Raw genomic sequence first — 21,464 nt, forward strand, 5'->3', positions numbered from 1 at the left:
TCACAGCCACTGTACCCAAAGCAGGTGCTTCTGTCAGGGGTAAGTGACAGGCAGATCATCTGCTCAGAACAACTGGAGACCTTTGTTCTTGGGAGGACGGGTGGAGAGGCCAGAGTCCAGGATTGCAGAGAACTGAGGTTTTCAGGAATCAGAGGATGCCTTGGGAAGGAGCAATTTTATTGGCCTCGACCTTCAACCTCAACTATGAGATCTGTCGGTGAGGCTTTTGAGTCCGGAATCCTGCCTCTCAAATGTTCAGATGTGGGCACTCCTCCGGCTCCACCTTTATTCCAATGTGTGGGTGGCTGTCCCAACTGACGTATTTACATGCTGACCTTATCCTTTGATCTGTTCACATGCACACGCAGGTGATTTACCAAGACTGTAATGAGTAACTTTTAGGATTATATTCACTTGGGGAACTTGGGAAAAATATAAATGTCCTGGTCTCATCTCTCCAGCTTCTGACTGGATAGGTCAGGTTCAAAGCCCAAGAATCTGCATGCTCACAAAGCACTGTTGTTACTGATGGAGAGTGGTCACAGTTCGTAGCAGCAGACCAGGGGACCCTGCATTTCATCCTCTCCATTGGTCTAGGTCTCCCAAAGGCAACCTCCTGAGGTATATACCACAGTGACATTCACAAAGGTGGGAGGTGAATTTATTACACCTTACTTAGGGCTTTCCCCGTCTCTCAAGAAGATCCTGGCGTGCCCTACCAAGAGGAGGTACTAAAATTTCCTATGTGCAATTTTCAGCTTCTATTCTGTGATTCTTCTGTTTCTGATGTGCCCCATCCCCAAGCTGAGGACCAGTCTGGAGTCCCTGCCTGGATAGATTTCCCAGAAAGGGACCACCTGAGAGTCAGACCTCCATGCTGTCCTGGGTTAGTGCTGCACGGAGTGAAGAGACAGGGCTTCACTGTCGAAAAGAGACAGGCACACGAATAGCTGACATTCGTCAGCCCACAGAAGACTTCTACCTCCCTCACACCTCCTGGAAGTCCCTGGAAGTGAAACTGAACCGGTCTTCTTCTAACACCTTTTTAATTTTAATTTTGTTGTTGTTCAGTTGCTAAGCTGCATCTGACTCTTTGCAACCCCATGGACTGTAGCCTGCCAAGCTCTTTTGTCCATGGGATTTTTCAGCCAAGAATACTGGAGTGGGTTGCCATTTCCTACTCCAGGGCATCTTCCTGGTCCAGGGATTGAACCTGCAGCTCTTATAACACCTGCATTGGCAGGCAGAGTCTTTACCACTGAACCACCAGGGAAGTCCCTTTAATTTTTTAAAAATATTTTTGTTTATTTGCTGTGTTGGGTCTTTTTAAAAGTAATTTTTAAATTTTATTTATTTATTTCTGGCTGTGTTGGGTCTTCGTTGTTGCATGGGCTTTTCTCTAGTTGTGGCAAGTGAGGGCTGCTCTTATTTCTCATTGGGGTGGCTTATCTTGTTGTGCTGCATAGGCTCCAGGGTGAGAGGGCTTTAGGAGTTGCGGTTCCCAGGATCTAGGGCACAGGTTCAATATGTGGCACACGGGCTCAGTTGCTCCGAAGCACGTGGGATCTTCCTGGATCAGGGATTGAACCCATGTCTCCTGCGTTGGCAGGTGGGTTTTTTTTTTTTTTACTACTGAGTCATCAGGGAAGCCCCTGCCCCTTTAACTTTAATAACTGCCTATAAATATGGTTTCTAGCAACATAGTTCAGTCTGGTTGTTCCTGTCTGTCCACATTTCCTGAGATTCTGAGTGTTTAGCTTGTCCTCCAAGCATGCAACTCTTCAGTAAAACCAAATCATTTCTGGGACTTCCCTGGTGGTCCAGTGGGTAAGAATTCATCTGCCAATGTGGGGTACAGGGGTCTAATCCCTGATCCGTGAAGATTCCACAGATCTAGAGCCCGTGCTCCGCCACAAGAGAAGCCACCTCAGTGAGAAGCCCACACATAGCAATGAAGACACAACACAACCAAAAATAAATAATTAATTAATTTAAAAAAGAAACAAATCAAATTCTGGGAGTTTCTTGGTGGTCCAGTGGTTAGGACTCGGCACTTTCAGTGCTGTGGGTCAGGGTTCAATCCCTGAGCAGAGAGGTAAGAACCTGCAAGCCACATGGTGCGGACAAAAACACAAAAACAAAAAATGCTTTCAACAAGCTTATGAAAGTAACATTTCTGGCAGCTGCCATATTTTACTTAATTCCTATTTGGGCAGATATTAATAGCACTTGTTTTCCATGCTTTGTTTCTAATCCTTTGAAAAGTTTGTAAAGTAGATATTATTTCCACCATGTGGATGAGAAAGCAGAAATTCAGGGATAGATAATGAGGCTTGCCCAGGGTCATGGAGTTTAGAATCCAGTTCTGTAAGGATGCAAAGCCTAAACTCTTTTTTTTATTTTTTCCCTACCTACTGGGTTAGGACGTGATTATCATCTCATTTCTTTCTCTCATTCCTTTCAGGTTAACCCACAAGCTTGTTTACTTCCTCTGTTCTTACAGGCTACTCCCAAAGATTGAACCTGTGTGGTATTTGACTTAAGATTGTCTTCTCAAATAAGTGTCCTTAAATGGTCATGTACCATCCTAATTGATAAGAAGTGGAGGATGAGTTCTTGAAATCAGTTCAGAGCACATTTACAGAAGCTCTTCTTTGAATAGTTTAAGCACTGCATCCCCCAAAGCGATCCTTTATGATTTAATGCTGGTGACCTCTACTAGTTGTCAGGCTTTTAGTCATAAGATGTTTAATTTCCCATCTGGAAAGGTTCCTAGATTGAAAGTTTGGGTGAAAGGTAAGGAGCATGTACACCAAGACTTATGCTTGTGTCCATGAGATATCAGGACACAGGAAGGGGGAAGACCCTTTCTTTTTCTATCCCCCAGGACCTGTTCCAGTCTGCTGCTGATGCCACTAATAAGAGTTTTGGAGGTTGTGACAAAGATGTTTTGCCTTTATTATTGCACCTAATGGCTTATAATTTTGAGTACATATTGCACACCCTCTCCAACCTATGGAAAATCACAAGGTCAATGATGTTTAAATGACTCTTTAACTCATGAGGAGTAGAAATAAGAATTCATACAAATTGTCTATTTTGCTATTCTAAGTTTTTTACTTCCCTCTGGAATGAATAATTTTATGTACTATATTTTATCCTACTAAGATCAAGCGAGAGAGGTTTCATTTGGTGAAACCAATGTCTGAAGCAAAAACAAGAAAGATGTCTTTCATCAGCAGCGCCTTCCAGCAGATAAACCAAGATCGTCTGGGTTTACCTTTGTGATCTTGAAAGGAAAAGAAGGCTTTACACAAAGAGGGGGTGTTAGCCAAAAGAAAACCCGGAATTAACAAGGTGCGTGTGGAGCTCTGTACTGTGTTCCTTTTGGAACACAAAGGCCAGCCACAAACAGTCATAATCTCAGATATTCCATCTATAAGGCAGATGGAATAACACCTGCCACAAGTCTTTATTGAGCAATAAAGCAAGTCATGGCATGCTGCCATCCTTAGCAAACAGGAAGAACCACGTCAGAGTTTCATTATCACGGATTAACGAAATCTTCACCTTTGCATTGTCCTTGTATTAAAAATAAATCACTGTTATTATATCAGCAACTTCTTGAAGAATTTAAGTTTCTGGATTTTCCCAGCACCTAGTTTATATATATATAAATATATATACATGTGAAAGTGGAAGTTGCTCAGTCATGTCTGACTCTCTGCGACCCCATGTACTATACAGTCCATGGAATTCTCCAGGCCAGAATACTGGAGTGGGTAGCCATTCCCTTCTCCAGGGGATCTTTCCAACCCAGCGATCAAATCCAGGTCTCCCACATTGCAGGCAGATTCTTTACCAGGTGAGCTACTAGAGAAGCCTATATATACATACATATATACGAATGTATATATTTAATTGGAGGAAAATTGCTCTCCAGTAGTATTGTGTTGGTTTCTGCCATACAACGTGAATCAGCCATAATTGTACATATATCCCCTCCCTCTTGAGCCTGCCTCCCCTCCCCCGACTCCACCCCTCCAGGTCTTCACAGAACACCAGGCTGGGCTCCCTGGGTTATATAGCAACTTCCCACTAGCTATCTATTTTACGCATGAGAGTGTATATATGTCAATGCTACTTTCTCCATTCATTCCACTCTCCTTCCTCCACTGTGTCCACAAGTCAGTTCTTTACAAATGCGTCTCCATTCCTTCCCTGCAAATAGGTTCATCAGTACCGTTTTTCTCAATTTCCTGTACATGCATCAGTATACGATGAACTCCGTATAACCTTGTTTACAGAGTGAAGTGAGCACCTGGTTTTGTTAGTGACCAGAAGAACCATCACATTCTTACTCTTCCACAGGCTTCGTATGTAAATCTTATGCCAGAAGGCTTCTTTAAAGTCACAGTTTTCTTCCTGGAACACTTAATTGGGTTGAATTTTTAAAAGTCTGCATGCTTGTCCTTTTTCCCCAAGACATTTTATTAATTCCCATCTTGAAGGTTGGTTACATTATTTCCCTATTATTTTCTTTGATAATGTTTCCCTTTCCAGGGTCTCAAGAGTATTTTGGTCTTTTAGGATTAAAATGCAGACATCTGTCTCCTTTCATTGCAATCAATAATCAGCATGCCCCTCCATTTTTCCTGCTATATCTCTTCCAACCCGTTCTTGAACCACCTCCTTTAAAACATACACGCTGGCTCCAGGCCAACACCCTTCTGACTGTTTGTGGGTGTAGCTCAGTGCTAGACGTTTGCCAGTCAACACTGTGGATTTTATGTAATGACCCTGAAGCCCATAGACATTTGTAGGTCAGGTCAGTTGTCCTTATACAGCCATCTGGAGGGGATTGGTTTCAGGACTCCCTCGGATACCAAAAGCCATAGATGCTCAAGTCCCTATATAAAATGGCATAGTTTTTGTTTATAACTTACACACACCCTCTTGTGTGCTTTAAATCATCTTTAGAGTACCTATATATCTAAAATAATGTACATATTATGTAAATAGTTGCCAAGAAGTGGCAAACTCAAGTTTTGCTTTTAGGAAATTTTGGAATTTTTTTCTTTGAATATTTTTGCTCTGAGGTTGATTGAATCCTCAGATGTGAAACCCTCAGAATCAACCGTAATCATTTTGAAAGATCTGGAAGAGAAATGACATTCAAGGAGAAAGCAAAAAGGAACAACAATGTTTCCCAAGATTCCAGTTTGCGCAAAGTAGAAGGGGACAGGGCTTCCCTGGTGGCGCGGTGGTAAAGAATCCACTTGCCAAGGCAGGAGATACAGGAGACGCAGGTTTGATCCTTGGGTCAGGAAGATACCCTGGAGAAGGAAATGGTAACTTGGTCCAGTATTCTTGCCTGAAAAAAATCCCATGGACAGAGAAGCCTGGTGGGCTACAGTCCGTGAGGTTGCAAGGAGTCGGACACGACTGAGCAACAGAGCACAGAAGAGAATAGAGCATGGGATGTATATCCTCATAGATACACTTAAGAATTTGCTTTGGGCGGTTTTAGCCTTCCCTTGCCCTTCAAGATTCATCCCTCGTCTTTTCTAGATCATCCTGGGAGATAAACCCAAACACAGTACCTTAAGCCTCCCTCCTGCGTTCCCTCCCAGCCGTTTAGGTCATCACACTAAATGCTCGGCTGGGCTCCCTGTGTTATTTAGCAACTTGCCACCATCTCTTTTACATATGATGGTGTATATGTGTCAGTGCTGCTTTCTCAATACCTTCCCCACTGTGCCCACAGGTCTGTTCTCTCCTAAGTTCATCGGTACCATTTCTCTAGATTCCACATATATGCATTAAGATACTTGTTTTTCTCTTTCTGACTTGTTGTCCAGTCGCTCAGTCATGTCCGACTCTCTGCGACCCCATGGACTGCAGCATGCCAGGCCTCCCTGTCCTTCAAGTAGGTGATGCCATCCAACCGGTTTTTCTGACTAACTTCACTCAGTATAAGAGGCTCTAAGTTCATCCACCTCACTACAACTGGCTCAAATTTGTTCCTGTTTTGGCTAAGTAATATTTCATTGTATAAATGTACCACAACTTCTTTATCCATTCATCTGTCGATGGACATCTAGGTTGCTTCCATGTCCTGGCTATTGTAAACAGTGCTGCAACGAACATTGCATAACCTACTATTTTTCTGTACTTGTCCCCAGAAACAAACTCTGACTATAAAGTTATAGATCGGGGGTGGAGGGTAGGGTCTACCAATATTGGATACCTGGAAATGGAAATTTAAGGATTTAGCTGAATTTCATATACAGTCAAATAAAATAAATTTCTTAAATTTACTCCTAGTGTTAAAGCAGGGAAAATCCTTCATCCATTTAGATAAAACTATCATATGATGTTTTAATCTGGGCCAAGATCTAATCTGGTCCAAGATCTAATTTGGTCCAGATGGAGCAGAAGCACACGCTAAGGGAAGAAAAAAGACTGTTTAATTTCTATTTCTCTGCTGAAAATAGGAAAATGGAGGGTTTTGTTTTTTTTTAAGCCTTCTAATTAATGCAGGACTAGAACAATGCCTGGTTCATATCAAGCACTTCATTAATTGTTGCTGTGGTTTACTTGCTCAGTCATGTCCAACTCTTTGTGACCCCATAGACTGAAGCCTGCCAGGCTCCTCTGTCCATGGGATTTTCCAGGTGAGAATACTGGAGTGGATTGCTATTTTCTTCTCCAGGGGATCTTCCCAACCCAGGGATCAAATCTTCATTTCCTGCATTGGGAGGCAGATTCTTTACCACTGAGCCACCAGGGAAGCCCACTCCATTAATTAATAGTACATAAAATGTTTTACTTCTGAAGGGACCTCCTCCAGGACAATTCAGTATTTTCAGCCTCATACAGACTGTCTCTTTTCAAGACCTTTATTTTTCCTAGTAGTTCAGTAACCGTAGTTTCCGAAACCCAAGCTACTGTTCTGCTAGGTAATTACTCAGTATCCTGAGATACTTGAAATTTCTACTTAGAAAAATGCTAATGATGTGATCTCTGAATCAAAACTTGGGCAACTCAAGGAAACTTATATACCTGAACATCTCACGTTTAGAAAAATAATTATTAACAGTAATACTAGCCAAGACTTACCCTGCCCTGTGTCCTGAGCCCTGTGGGTAAGTGACATGTATGTCTTAACCCATTTAATCCTCACAACACTCTTGCAACCTAACACCATTCTTGTTCCCATTTTGTAGGTGAGAACACTGAGGTGCAGACAAGTGTCCCCAAGTCATGCAGTACATGGATGTGGGAAGCTGGGCAGTTTGACTGCACAAACACAAACCTCCCTGAAACTGCATCAGAATACCATGTCAAATCACCTGATTGCCCTCTCTGTCGTCGAGGAAAATGGGAGGTTGGAGCAGTTTCCTTTTCTCATTTCTGTCTGTTTTGACTACTTTCTGGATGAGTTCTGATTTCTTCTTCTCCTGATCCTAGTACCTCTGGCCTCCCAGTTTCTGAGACAGCCCCAGAGTTACCACCTTCCACTGCTAAAATGTCAGGGTCTGGACACTGAAGCCTACACCTTGCTGAAGCCAGCTTCTTTTGTAAAGTCACACAAAATTCCATTCTTGGATCTAGTTCTTCTTGGAAATAAGGAAAAAAAAAATCATAAACCAAGATTTCTCCTAGACTGATGTGATCAAAGAAACCAAATTCAGAATGTTTTTAGAATGTTGTGCTCAGTGACCTGAAGTCCTAGGCGCATAGATTTAGAAAAGATTCCCAGGATAGCCTCCAGCCCAAAGTCACTGCTGGCAGGATACTCCCCTCCCCACTAGCCCGTCCCACCTCAGGTGATGTTTTTCCAGCCTCTGCAGAAGTAAAGTGACACAGAATGGTGGTCTTAGAATATTGTTTTTATCTTGCTGTTTTACTTTTCTGTTGAATATGAGGTATGTTGATACATAGGGAAGACTTTGTGCATCAGTGGAAAACTAGACATTATCTAGATTCTAGAGACATTATCTAGATTCCAGTGACCTGATTCTAGCCTTTTACGGCCAGGTGGGCTATTTCACAGAGGTGAACATTGTAGATAACTGAAAGAGACAGAAAATAATTCTTATCTGTAAACTTGCAAATGAATGCTGTCCAATACAGGGGATATCCTTCTTCCCTGTGATAAAAAAATGTGAAAGGAAGTTTCTTTGGGGTACAGTTCTCGGTTGACAGTTATCTTCTACTATCTTCTGACTTTCATTGTATTGAGACAATGAGTGTTAATAATTGATTTAGTAATTGTTTCTGCCTTTGATTTAGTCATTGTCAAAAGACATGAATTTTCAACTGTGTGTCTAGAGGCTGTCATGATCTGCTCTGAGCAATACACATCTCCTCACCTAAGTCAACCTGCCACACCTTGGTGAACACTTACAAGACAATAGGGAGGTTTAGATATAGTCTGTGGTTGTGGTAATGGAATAAAGCTAAATGATGCATACTGGAGTCAAAGCTGTTCCCTGGCCCCAGTCAGGACCCAGTGGTCCTTCCCCGATGACACAGCCCCAGCCTGACTCTCTCTGGCAGCGGTGAACGTGCAGGGCCTCTGGGGCCCAGGCCTCCCAGCCGCCTGCCACCTTCCTTTGGATATATTCACTTCTGTTACCTGTATGCCTCTTCCTCAGGCCCTGTGACCCTGCTTATCTGCCAGAAGTGCCTCTTCTGTGACAAGTTTCTCAACTAGAGCAACATATTTCACCTTCGTCAAGGACTAAATACAGGCAGAGAGCAAACCAAAATGCTAGAACCAGAACCATTTTTTTTCCTTCTCAGAAAAGGCTATTCTTTTGCTATTTCTTCCTCCTTGTTTCTGTTATTTGTCTATGAGTTCCGTTTCTGTTGTTGTTTCTGAGTCATTCCGTGTACAAAGCAAAACATTAAAAATTTTTCTCCATAAGGTGTACTTATCAGTCACAAAATCCTACATCTTTACCAAGCAAACTTATGTTTCAATTCAAAAAAGTAATAACCTTTCTCTTTATTGAGATACCAAATAAAATTTTCTGTTGAAAAAATACTCAATGTTTCTTGTGTGTTTGTTCCTTTGATTAATGAATGTACATTTTGTAAACCTTGCATATTGCCCAAAATGTAAAAACACTGAAATGGTTATATAGAAATAATTGAAAAATTCTAGCTCATTATTCATCCATGCTAATTTATTTCCCAAGAAGTTAAATGCTTTTCTGGAAAATTAATATTTTAACTTGAGGGTGCAAACATCAAAAAACATGACGAGATGACAACTCCTTCGGGTTCCCATTACCCCACAGCAGGGAAAGATTATTATCAGCTTTTTCTAATCTTTCCAGAAAAGTTGTATGTGTATATAAGCCAATGTAGTTATTTTTCTCCTTACTTTCACATGAATGATGAGCTATTGCATTCATTACTATTTTGTCATTTGATTTTTCTTCACTTAACAATAATTTATCATTATTTACTAAATAGTAATAATATATTTAGAGCCCTTTATCACAATGAAGATATTCCTCCTTTTTTTAATCTAGTTAATATTATTACAGGCGAATATACTGGTGTCCCATAATACACTTCCGAGCCCTTTATCACAATGAAAAGATATTCCTCCTTTTTTAATCTAGTTAATATTATTACAAGTGAATATACTGGTGTCCCATAATACACTTCCCTTCTCCCCTTTTAATGAAGTTTAAATAGCTTCCAATCCTTTGTGCCTTGAAATTTTGCTCTAATGAAATACATTTACACAAGTCAGTTCCCAGGCATGCAAGTATATCAGTAATACATATTTCTATCAGACAAATCTATAGGTGGAAAGATGTACACATTTGTAATTTTGAAAATCCTGAATTTTCCTTCCTAGCCATGAAGACAATGTACACTCTCACCAAGAATCTTCAAGACTGCCATTGACCCATTCCCAGAGAACAAATTCTATTATCACACATTTAGATTACTTTCTACTCTGAAAGTGAAGTCGCTCAGTCGTGTTCAACTCTTTGCGACCCCATGGACTGTAGCCTATCAGGCTCCTCCGTCCATGGGATTTTCCAGGCAAGAGTGCTGGAATGGATTGCCATTTTGGAGCTTCACTGTACTTTTAATATGCATTTCTCTTATGAGTTAATTTAAGCATTTTTTTCATATATCTGAGTCATTTATATTTTTCTTTCTCTGAATTCCCTGTTCACATTCTTTGCCCATTTTTTCCTCAGGTTTTTGACTTCTTATCAATTCGTATTGGTTCTATATAAATTAGGAAAAGTAGCTTTGATGAATTGCAATATTTCTTCCAGATTATCAGCTGTCTTTTGGCTTTGCTTATATTGCTTTACTTTTCATGCCTAAGGTTAGTTTCACTTTTTTATGACTTCAGATTTTCTGTTACTTTAGAAAGGTTTAAAGTTATAAAGTAAGTTTTACATGTTTTCTTCCGGTAGTTTTGCAGTTTCATTTTTCATATTTGCCTATTGATACATAAATACATTCATTACATATTGATAGTTATTCTAGTCCAACTTAGTTTTACCTTTGAAAAGAATAATTTCAATATTATTAAATATTCATGTTTCTTCTTGTATGAAATGCTATTTTTTTGTGTATGTGTGTGTAATAAAGTTTTATTAAAGTATAAAGGAGATATAGAGAAAGCTTCTGACATAGGCATTAGAAGGGGGCAGAAAGAGTACCCGCTTGCTAGTGTTAGCAATGAAGTTATATACTCTCTAATGAATCTAAACAATGTCTGGAAGTTGTAAAGACCTCACCAGACCTACTCCCATAATTTACATTTTAAGATAACAGAATTAGCCAGAAGGTTTAATCTAGAGATTGTCTTTAAGCAGGATACATTATTGTTATATAATCCTAAGGAATGTGGAGAAAGAAAAAAAGTTTGTCCTTTTTTTCTCCTTGAGAATTCCAGACCCCTCTCTCCTTGGGGACCCCTAGACTCCTTATCAACCTGCCTAGGAAATGACTCTCTCATTCCCCCCTTTTCTTTTAGGAGAATTATGTTGTCTAGGGAAAAGGGGCGTCGTTCTCGTTCCATAACTACTTTTGAGCTGACAAGGGGCGTTGTCCCTAAATTGGTGAGGCAACATATTCTCCTAATCCTCATATTGAGGATATCTTATCCAGGGGCCCCAAATAGTAGTTGGAGGAAGCTACAGCAGTAGCAGGAGTTTGAGCAACCATTTGTAACTTAAAAGCGTTCATGTGTCTTTACTTTCTGTGCTCTGACTTTGTACCTCTTAGATGGACCTGATAACCTATGTGAGCTTACTTCTGCTGACTCCAAATATCCTGAGTCTGCCGTTGGCTCCTCAAGACAATGTCTTCCTGTCCTGGGCTCACTCCTATGCTGAAATGCTATTTTTATAATAAATTCTCATATGAATTAGGCACTAATTCAAACTGTCTCTTCATGCTGATTATGTTACTGTAGTTAAGATTTTAGAGCTAGATTTTATTCTTTGCAAATAATTTAATCTCATTTTCCACTTAAAAAACCATTCTATTGGTTCTTCTTTGTTAATTTCCAAATAAATTTAGAATCACCTATACTAGTTAAAAAAGGTATTTTTTCCCTCTAGGATAGGATTTACCATATAAATCATTTAGGAAGCCTAATGCCTTTATATGTATTTTTCTTACTAGTCAAGAACAAGGTAGGTGACTCCATATGTTTAGGTATTGTTAAGTAATTTTCAAAAGTGTTTCAGGCATATTCTATATGTCTTACACACTTATTGAATTGTTAGATTAATGTAATCTTAGGTATTTTATTTTTATTCTACTATAAATGGTGGCCTTTTCCTCACATGTATCTTCTAAATGGTTGTTGTATCACAAAAACTCTTGATTTCTATACACTTACTTTCTCTACTACTATTTGTTTTCATTTGAGTCTCTTGGATGCATATCTATAGCCTCTGAAATTGTGATAGTCTTTCCTCCTTCTTTTCAATTTTTGTTTGTTTGTTTTACGGCATGCTGCACAGCTTGTGGGATCTTAGTTCCCAGATCAGGGGTCAAACCTGGGCCCTCGGCAGTGAAAGTGCAGAGACCTAACCACCGGACCCCCAGGGAGTTCCCCTTCTTTCCAATTTTTGACTTTTCGTTATCTGTGTTGACTAACATCTTCACTACAATAACCAAGAAGGACAACAGTGGTCATTCTTTCCTTGCTTTTGATATAATTATGTATTAGCTTTCTCCACTAAGCAAGTATATTGATTTTTGGACTGAATTTTAATTTTTCATCCAGTGACTGAATTTGGAGATTTGGAGAAAAGTCTATTGGAAAGACAAATATTGAATCAGCATTCTTTATTCCCAGTGGCAGATTGTTCAATGGGACGGTTGTTGAAGTTTCAAAGGACATGCAAACTCAAGACATTTTTCAGCACAATTCATCAAAAAATGAGAAAGGCTCTTTTTTTGCACACATTTATTTTATTTAGCACAATTTCTCCCATCTAAAAATTAGATTTTCTTATTTACAAATACTTCTAGAAATCCCTAAAATGTCTATTTAGGTTTTTCTGTTTTAGGCAGACATCACACTGACATGATATTAAAACACCTCTCTGGAGTCAAGATAGTGAGTGATAAGTGACAGTCGCTCAGTTGTGTCTGAATCTTTGTGACCCCATGGACTGCAGCCTACCAGGTTCCTCTGTCCATGGGATTCTCCAGGCAAGAATACTGGAGTGGGTTGCCATTTCCGTCTTCAGGAGTCACGACAGGAGTAAGTTTATTGCCTCTCCTGGGACCACTGGAAATTGGCATGAATGTCATTCTGTGGCCACACAGGAGTGTCTGAAGCTACTCCTGAGGTAGAGGTTCAACAACAAAGCTCAGCAGAGCACAAAGTGAGAAGTCATCTTGAAAAAAATTAAGCGGTGATATTAACAAATAATAGCTTGTGAATAATACTGTGTTCTCAGGAGAGAAAAGGAGGCCTTACAAATGGGACCAAGTCTTACAATTTTCTCAAGGAACTGTATGTTTTAAAGAAATATATTTAATGGAAGAAGGACAATGGTTCATGTGACAAAAAGTGTCCATTGTGTTGCCTATTTTGGTAAAATAAAACAAATATCTAATAAAGGAACAAGGTCACTTCAGTTAGTATTTTTGTTCACAGCGGGGGAACATCAACTTAAGGATGACTGGGTTTTTTTCACGGTTTGTTTCCACACCATGTGCGTATCCTTGTAAGCAATCAAAACCAGAATTTTCCAGTCATGGCTATTCATTGGAGTTCCCCGACATGGGTTGTTGAATTGAGATGATAGCCCTGGTCAGCTGCATCCAGGTCAGTTGGGCACAGCTAGTCCAAAGCTGACCTTCCCTGGTTTTGAAAATGTTCGTTGGAATCTAGACCTGTGAAGGGTGTTAAGATACGACACTCAGTATATATGTGAGTGTGACCTGCAGCAGAGTCCTTGCTCAGAGGCTGCAGCGTTTGACAGAGGTTAGAGCTTTGCTCATTAGACGTTCTTTGGTTCCTCTGGGTGTGGCCTATATTGGTTCTGACTTGTAACAGCAGAGTTCTGTACTCTCTTTCGGCATGCGGCTGAGTAGATAATGTATATGCTTCTCATTAGGAAAATGCCAGCAATGGCTGCAAAGTAACTTCCATAAACTAAAAACTAGAGAAAAACAAATAGAGTGAATTAGACACACATGAAATATGACTGTCCTTAATAATACACAGCGATGCTTGTGTATTTACTTGATTTACTTGGATTATGGGGTTACTGAGACTTAGGGTCTTAATACAGATCTTTTAGATTTGCATAAAACTTCCTTCTCCCCTTTTAGAAGAACCAGGTGTGAAAGGATAAGCTATGCAGTAACTAAGAGTGTGGGCTCTACAGTCAAGATTGCTTGGGTTAAATTCTAGCAGATACCACTAATGGTAAAAAACAAAAACACTAAATCCCACTGATGTATGTGTCCATTTTTGGAGAACAGTGCATATGTAGTGTCTCCAGGAATGGATTATAAACACAGGTTATTTTTCACCTGCCTTATCCCCTTTATTTCAGAACCATATGTAAAACATGATGCTGGTGTAATTTTAAGTCTCTCAGTGCTAAAGGGAAAAGGGAAGTAGACTCGGTAAGCGTGTGCTCCTCCCCAGTGGCATCTTAGTAAACCTGGGCCCTAGACCACGGGAGGAGGAGGCATAAGGGGGACACAACGGTAAGCGCCACTTGATGGGGCTTTAGGAGCCAAAGCAAATGCTAACCTATAATGATTACTGCTCAAACTCTGCTTGACTTTACAGGTGGTAATTAAAGGAATGGCTTATTTTAAAATTTGCCTAGCCAAGGAATTCAAGACATTAAATACTGGCAGTGGTTAGGCTGAACAAAGCCCTTTCATTCTACGTTCCCCCAATTACATGAATAGGTAAGTGGAAGTATTGCAACATACCTGAATGCTGATTGGAAGCCCCAGTCCTCCCTGATCTACTACGATTACAGTTATAATAGTCTGAATCACCAGGGCAATGAAGGTGTTGATTCCAAACACCAGGGCATAGCGTTCCACACTCAGATTAACAGCGATCTGAAACCTGTCATTCAACACATAATAACTTTTAAAACATGAACATACATGGGATTCTTATCTTTAAAAGACAGAGACTGAAGAGAAAGTGTCTCACTACCAGCACTTTTGGTCTAAATCTCCTCCAGTATAGACAAACAGGCAGAGCAGAGAAAAAACATATACATACTTAAAGGCTGAATTAAAATGTAGTTAAGGGAAATACAGCAAAATTGCTCCTATCCAATTTAATACTTTCGGAAATTAAACGTAAATGTTCTAGGTCTCATAACTTGAGAATATGGCAGGCTATCTGATCTTAGATACTGTTTCACAGTGTACTTTTTATGAAAATCAGCAATATCCAACCTAAGGAATTTTTTGGACAGCTATTCATTTTATTGTTGACTCTATCGGCAGTTTTAAAGTTTTGTAGGTGAACTGTTCTTTGGAAGATCCAAACCATGACTGGTGGTATAAGTGAGTGAATCTATAACTAACTTCTTTTTTTTTTTTTAATAATTATATAAATTTTGAAGTCTTATTACAAAACACTTTTGAAAGGCTGGCAAATATATGATATTTGCAGTTCTTCCTTGGAATGAAGGTAAAAGGCTTTGGGTTCTGAATAGTCCTGAAATGAAAAGAAATAATGTCATTCTACCTTAACAAAATACATTACAAAAACCTCAAGACACATGAGTTTGATACATTAACCTGATTCCGTTCAGTGGAAAAAAAAAAAAAGAGCATGCCACAAATTTCATCTCTTTCCTATGTTTCATGATCTTTTCTCAGGGTCTTTATATTTCTGTGTTTTGTCAATTACTTATCAAGCATTTTTCACAGATTAAAACCTAAAATTTCATACTACTTCTTTCATGTGTTTGAAATTCAAATGTTTCTTATCTCTTTCAGTGAAACCAAATCATATTTCCTACACTCAACTTTCTCTGCACTTAAATATGGAACCAAATTCTTTTAATCATTAAAAAAATCACTGGGATTTATAGTTTCCCGTGATTTTTGCATTTACTTTTTTTTCAGTAGCCAACTTGTTATGACGGGCTGAGAATATTTTGTTTCATACAAAAGTATATGCCTGGAATTGCTTTAGCAACCAAGCGAAATTAGAGACGAAATCTCAACTTAATCACAAATCAAATTCCATCATACTATGCAAACCGGAAAATTGCTTGAAATAAAAATTATAAATGACACTGTAACATGCCTTTGGTTTATGAACTTACAAAACATTTTTCCTTGCTGACTAATATCAGCAATATTCAATGGATAAACAATTGAATGAAAAGATGGCTTAACTGTGCCTAATTTAATATGAAGTAGTCAACATTTACTATTGCATTGATTAAAATCCTTCCAAAGTTCTCAATGGAATTACAGGAAAACAGAAAAGAGAACATGGTATTGTTTCAGGAGTGAGAAGAAATGCTAAGTAATACTTACACTGCTATGGTGATAAGGAGCATGTAGACAGTCTTGAATATCAAATAGCCAGCGTAGCACGCCCATATGTTGGTCGTGTAATGCATGAGAAACAGAGAGCCTGCATTGACAACTGAGAAGATGGCCAGAGCCAACTCTCCCAGAAGATCCCAGTTGACTTTCACGTAACCCACCGCAAAGGCAGCCAGGGCCCCTACAGAAGAAACATTAAGGAAGATCCAACACATCCAGTGAAATGTTAACATGCTGTCTTAAGAATTCAGGTTTCAGGCAATTCTGAAAGAGGAATATATTACTTACACAATTTGTGAAAATAATGTGACCCGCCTAAATGGGGATTTATCCACTTCTCAAGCATGTTTTCCCTTGGCTACTCTTTAATTTCTATTCTTTCAAACATTTAGTTGTCACATTTTAAATTAGCATCAACTATATGCCAAACACTGTTCTATGCATCAGAAAGGTTCCAGAGGGACCAGAAAGGTTCCTAATCATCAGAGTGGGGAAAAAAGATACATAAACTCAGTTGCTTAATATAACAAGCTCAGGGCAGGGATAGATAAAGATGAAACAATTGTTCTGGCAGTACACTTAGCCTGTTCATATATGCCTTTCTTTGTTGTTTTTCTCAGCAATATGTTACAGATATATTGCACTGGGTAGTAAGTTTTAGTCATTAGTACTAATCTTCATCTTTCTTCTAATCTCCATCCCAGTGTCTTCAAGATTTGGCTTAATCTACTTCAGGTTTGAGGTGAACAAGTTACAGAATTTAAGAGATTGAGTAATTGACAGAAATTAGGGTTAGTAATTATAGTTCTCTTTAAGGAAGTGAGAGGTATTTATGTTTTGAATTACTGAGATTTGACTAACTTTTCCATACGTGATGTAGGCAAGAACCATTACTACAAAAGAAATAAAATTACTTTTCTTCTCAGAACTTGAAATGTGGAATAAATAATTTCAGTGAACCAATTCCAAGACTGCCCTGGTTTCTAGGAGTTTAAATGTAAGTCTTCTTAAAAGGGAAACAATAGTAAAATAGATGCCACATGAAGTTTCTGAAATTTTTTTGTAAAGGAGGGTGTGGAAATCTCCTACTTCCTAGAAAATATCTTCAAAGTCTTAGCTGAATTTAAGTTTCTGTTAACCAGGATATAAATATTTATTGCAGAGTGAACTTCAAAGGCAGACTTCTCTCTGATATTAGAATCTTGACTCTCAAATACCTTCCACTTCTGATTTCAATCTCGTAAGAAAGCTAATTTTGGAAATGTGTGGTGTAGAACCTGGAATTGCTTAAAGACCGGGACTAGCTAAATCAAATTCTTTATTAACAAAAACCCTTCCAGTGAAAATTTGGAAGTCTTACTATTTCAGTTCATTTTCTAAGATAACAGAACACCTTGTTTATATATTAATACACAATGTCCATTTTCTTTTTGATATTAAAAACAATCCTGAAAGAAAAGAGGGCACTATTAACACTTTTCTTGATGAGGAAACGGAATTTTAGGAATCTGGTTAGAATGTAATCACTTGGTGTTGAATCCTGAACTCTTGAGTTTCCTGTAACACATTAAACAGAAATGTCATGTCCTTTTTCCCCCATTGCCTTCTATTTCTGAAAATGGTTAATATGCCTTCTGAACAGACTTAATTTACCACTGTGGAGAATTCAGCAACTGGAGAAATGAATTTAGTTTGCAGGGGTGGAGGGGGTAGGGATTGGGCAAGAAAGGAAGATAGATCAATGTTTACTTACCTCCAAAGGTTGCAATAGCTTCTACTGCTCCATTATATACTGAACTCTGGGACGGTGCTTTGTAATCCCACAGGACTTGAACATAGTTCAAAACCTGGTTATAACCTGCTGTGGAAAAAGCCCACCATAGGGACCAGTAAAAAAGATGTTTTGAGGAGTAACACTGCTTCAAATCTTGTAACCACTGCACAAAAACTCTCAGAGCTACATTTCCTGGCTTTGGGTTGGTCACCTGGCCATCATCTGGGTTCCCTGAATCAGTGAACACTACTTTTCCCACTGGTTTGTGATTCTTTTGAGGTTCCTCTGAGACAGCGTCCGTTCCTGGTGGCTTTGGAAGGGCTTCTTGGCTGGGTTTTGCATGAAAAAACATGCTCTTCTTAGGCATGGGTAGGAAAAGTGAGAAGAGGAAGGCCACGGAGACAGAGGCCAAGGATATGACGTTGAGGTAAAAGTAGGACAGGCCGGCCAGGGATACCAAGAGCTGGGCCAGCACGGAGGCCGCCGTGTAGGCCACCAGCGTGACACTCCTGCAGTAGCCGCTCACCTTCTGGTAGTGCTCCGGGCTGACCACGCTATAAATGTAGGCATAGTATGCCACCTCAGTGGCGGTGACCATCCCATAGAAGAATTCCAGCACCTGCATGGTCCTGACTCCTTGGCCAAACAAGAGCAGCAGCCAGCAGATGATGAAGCTTATGCCCTGGAGGATGATGACTGGCTTGTAGCGGACATAATCCGTGAGGACAAAGACTGGAAGCAGTAGTGCCAGGTAAGAGTAGGTCCACACGGGGAAGATCTCATTTGTGAGCTGCAGAGGTGGAAAATGGATTCTGTGACCACGAAGCACTGGGAAGTGAGGAGGGTTACCTTTCTCAGACTTGTGTATTACTAAAGTGTTGATCCATGTGGCTTGCCCAATATAAAACTTTGTATCTAATCAGATAGGGTGCTGTGCTTAGTTGCTCAGTTGTGTCTGACTCTTTGTGACCCCCATGGACTGTAGCCCGCCAGGTTCCTCTGTCTGTGGGGAGTTTCCAGACAAGAATACTGGAGAAGGGTCCCACACCCTCCTTCAGGAGATCTTCCCAACCCAGGGATTGAACCCAGGTCTCCTGCATTGCAGGCAGATTCTTTACCATCTGAGCCAGCAGGGAAGCCCTGATTAGATAGGGTATCTTCATATGACGAGAAAACAGAATAGAAAACTGATTTTCAAGGAAACCCTAGGAAAGGAGAACTCCCCCACCCCCTCAAAAACCCACTTTATACATCTACATGCATTTCAATACAAGAATACATCAGCTTCCCGTGCAATCGGAACTTTGTGGGTTAGTTGCCAAGTCATGTCCGACTCTTTCAAGACCCTATGGACTGTAGTCCGCCAGGCTCTTCTTATCCATGGGATTTCTGAGGCAAGAATAGTGGAATGGGTTGCCATGTCCTTCTCCAGGGGATCTTCCTGACCCAGGGATCGAACCTGCATCTTCTGTGCTGGCAAGTAGTTTCTTTTCCACTGAGCCACCAGGGAAGCCCAATGTGAACTATACTAACTGTATACACACTAGAGTCCAGGCATACCTCATTTTATTGTGTTTTGCAGATACTGTGCTTTTTACTTTTTGTTCTTTTTATTCATTTATTTTTTACAAATTAAAGGTTTGTGGCAACCTGCATTGGGCAAGACTATTGGTGCCATTTTTCCAGCAGCATTTGCTCATTTTATTTAGTTTAGTTTGGTCATATTTTGGTAGTTCTTGCAATATTTAAAGCTTTTCCATTGTTATTATGTTTGTTATGGAATCTATGATAAGTGATCTTTGATGTTACTATTGTAATTGTTTTGGCATTTTTTTAGCAATAAAATATTTTTCAATTAAGGTATATACTATTTTTTGGCATAATGCTATTGCATATTTAATAGTCTTTGAGCGAAAGTCATGCTCAGCTGAGACCATTACTTGCTCAGTCATGTCCAACCCTGCAACCCCATGGTCTGTAGCCCACCAGGTTCTTCTGTCCATGGAATTATCCAGTAAGAATACTAGAGTGGGTAATCATTCCCTTCTCCAGGGGATCTTCCTGACCCAGGGATCGGACCCAGGGATCGAACCCAGGTCTCCTGAATTGCAGGAGGATTCTCCACTGTCTGAGCCACCAGGGATTAGTATGGTATAAACATAACTGTTTTATGCACTTGGAAATAAAAAAAATTCATGTGACTCACTTTATTGCATTGTTTGCTTTACTGTGTCTGTAACCAAGTAATGTCTCTGAGATATGCCTGCAAACTAGTTAAAAATTGTTCAACAGACTTGTGGGCTTTTCAGGCTATTAAAAAAAATACTATCCTTGTCTTGCCTGAAGATTAACAACACTTCATAAAGCAGCTACAGCGTTAGAAGAATTCAGCAACTTTTATCTTTGTGTTGATTCACTATCATGGCAAAAAAATAGCCCGTGCAAGTCTGAATGAACACACACAGGAAGACAGCAAAGAGTAAATCACCCGGCAGAATTACGATGTGGGAACAGTAACGCATTTTGTCTCCTTCCTGGACAAATTGTATGGGCTTCCAACCCCGTTTCTCTTCAGTTCTGTTGATTTATCTGTTTACTCAATTCTCGGTCTCAGCATAATATGAGTTATCTCGTGGATTTAGTCAGAAATGCAGGGGACCTCACTGTTCATTCATGGAAAGCACTGAGGAAGTTGTTGGTCTTTGGGGCACGGTGGGTACAGGTGTAGGTCAGCCACAGCAGCCTCTCTTCTGTGCCCCTCTGCTTCCTCCAGCAACCTCAATGGGTTCCCGTGTCAGTGACAAGAGGGGAAGTTCAGTGATTTGAAAGGCTAGTGGGACTGGGCTGCACCTTTGCAGTCTAGCTAGTCCACAGCAGCTCCCTGGTGGCTCATACAGTAAAGAATCTGCCTGCAATGTGGGAGACCTGGGTCAGCAAGATTCCCTGGAGAAGGGCATGGCAACCTACTCCAGTACTCTTGCCAGAGAATTCCACGGACAGAGGAGCCTGGCAGGCTACAGTCCATTGGACTGCAAAGAGTCGGCCATGACTGAGCGACTAACACTTTTTCACTGGTCCATAATGGTTGCAGAAGTAGAGGCTTGGGGTTCACTGGCCGATTCTGGACCTCTGTCTGTGGTCTGCTTTGTCTTAACAGTCACGTTCCTGTCTCGGAAACTCTGAAACAGACCTGCCCCTAAGTGATTTACAGTGCAGCAGAATAAACTTGCCCTTCTGTCCTTATTGCCTCATCACCAAATAAAACAGCATCAATGACCCTTTCAAGTGAAGCCTCACAATCTGCAGTGTCTTCTTAGCTAGGACTGGAGACTACAGAACTAGCCTAGGGTAATTCTTCAACTGGGTCAGGGTACTTCCTTGTTATAAAAAAAAATAAAAGCGGCGGACCTTTTGAATTAGAGAATTGGGACTTCCAGGGAAGATAAAGCTGGGAGATAAACTGTTAATGTCTCATCTGCTGATAAACAGTTTTTCAAAATTAAGTGTCCTAAGGAAAGGCTTCACTGGTGGCTCAGATAGTGAAGAATCTGCCTGCAATGCAGGAGACCTGGGTTCAATCCCTGGGTAGGGAAGATCCCCTGGAGAAGGGAATGGCAACCTACTCCAG

The 21,464-nt window shown here is 40.1% G+C and overlaps 1 protein-coding gene and 1 long non-coding RNA gene across 4 annotated transcripts in view; one reads left to right on the forward strand and one right to left on the reverse strand.

The window, feature by feature from the left end:
• Nucleotides 1-7,226: 7,226 nt before the first annotated feature.
• On the forward strand, nucleotides 7,227-9,005 carry LOC132343304 (uncharacterized). The gene is made up of 2 exons (XR_009492052.1): nucleotides 7,227-7,390; nucleotides 8,664-9,005. It is a non-coding gene; the product is annotated as an uncharacterized lncRNA (long non-coding RNA).
• Nucleotides 9,006-12,457: 3,452 nt separating this feature from the next.
• The window catches only part of SLC19A3 (solute carrier family 19 member 3), a 31,336-nt gene continuing 22,329 nt past the window's right edge, over nucleotides 12,458-21,464 (reverse strand). For all 3 annotated transcript variants that reach the window (XM_005202968.4, XM_015459580.3, NM_001102198.1), the window contains 4 exon segments: nucleotides 17,816-18,626; nucleotides 16,051-16,243; nucleotides 14,470-14,611; nucleotides 12,458-13,679 (listed from right to left, as the gene is read on the reverse strand). In XM_005202968.4, the coding sequence (XP_005203025.1) occupies nucleotides 13,518-13,679; nucleotides 14,470-14,611; nucleotides 16,051-16,243; nucleotides 17,816-18,626 (1,308 nt within the window). In that variant the 3' untranslated portion in view covers nucleotides 12,458-13,517.

The sequence above is a fragment of the Bos taurus genome, chromosome 2 (assembly GCF_002263795.3).
Source record: "Bos taurus isolate L1 Dominette 01449 registration number 42190680 breed Hereford chromosome 2, ARS-UCD2.0, whole genome shotgun sequence".
Classification (NCBI taxonomy): Eukaryota; Metazoa; Chordata; class Mammalia; order Artiodactyla; family Bovidae; genus Bos; species Bos taurus.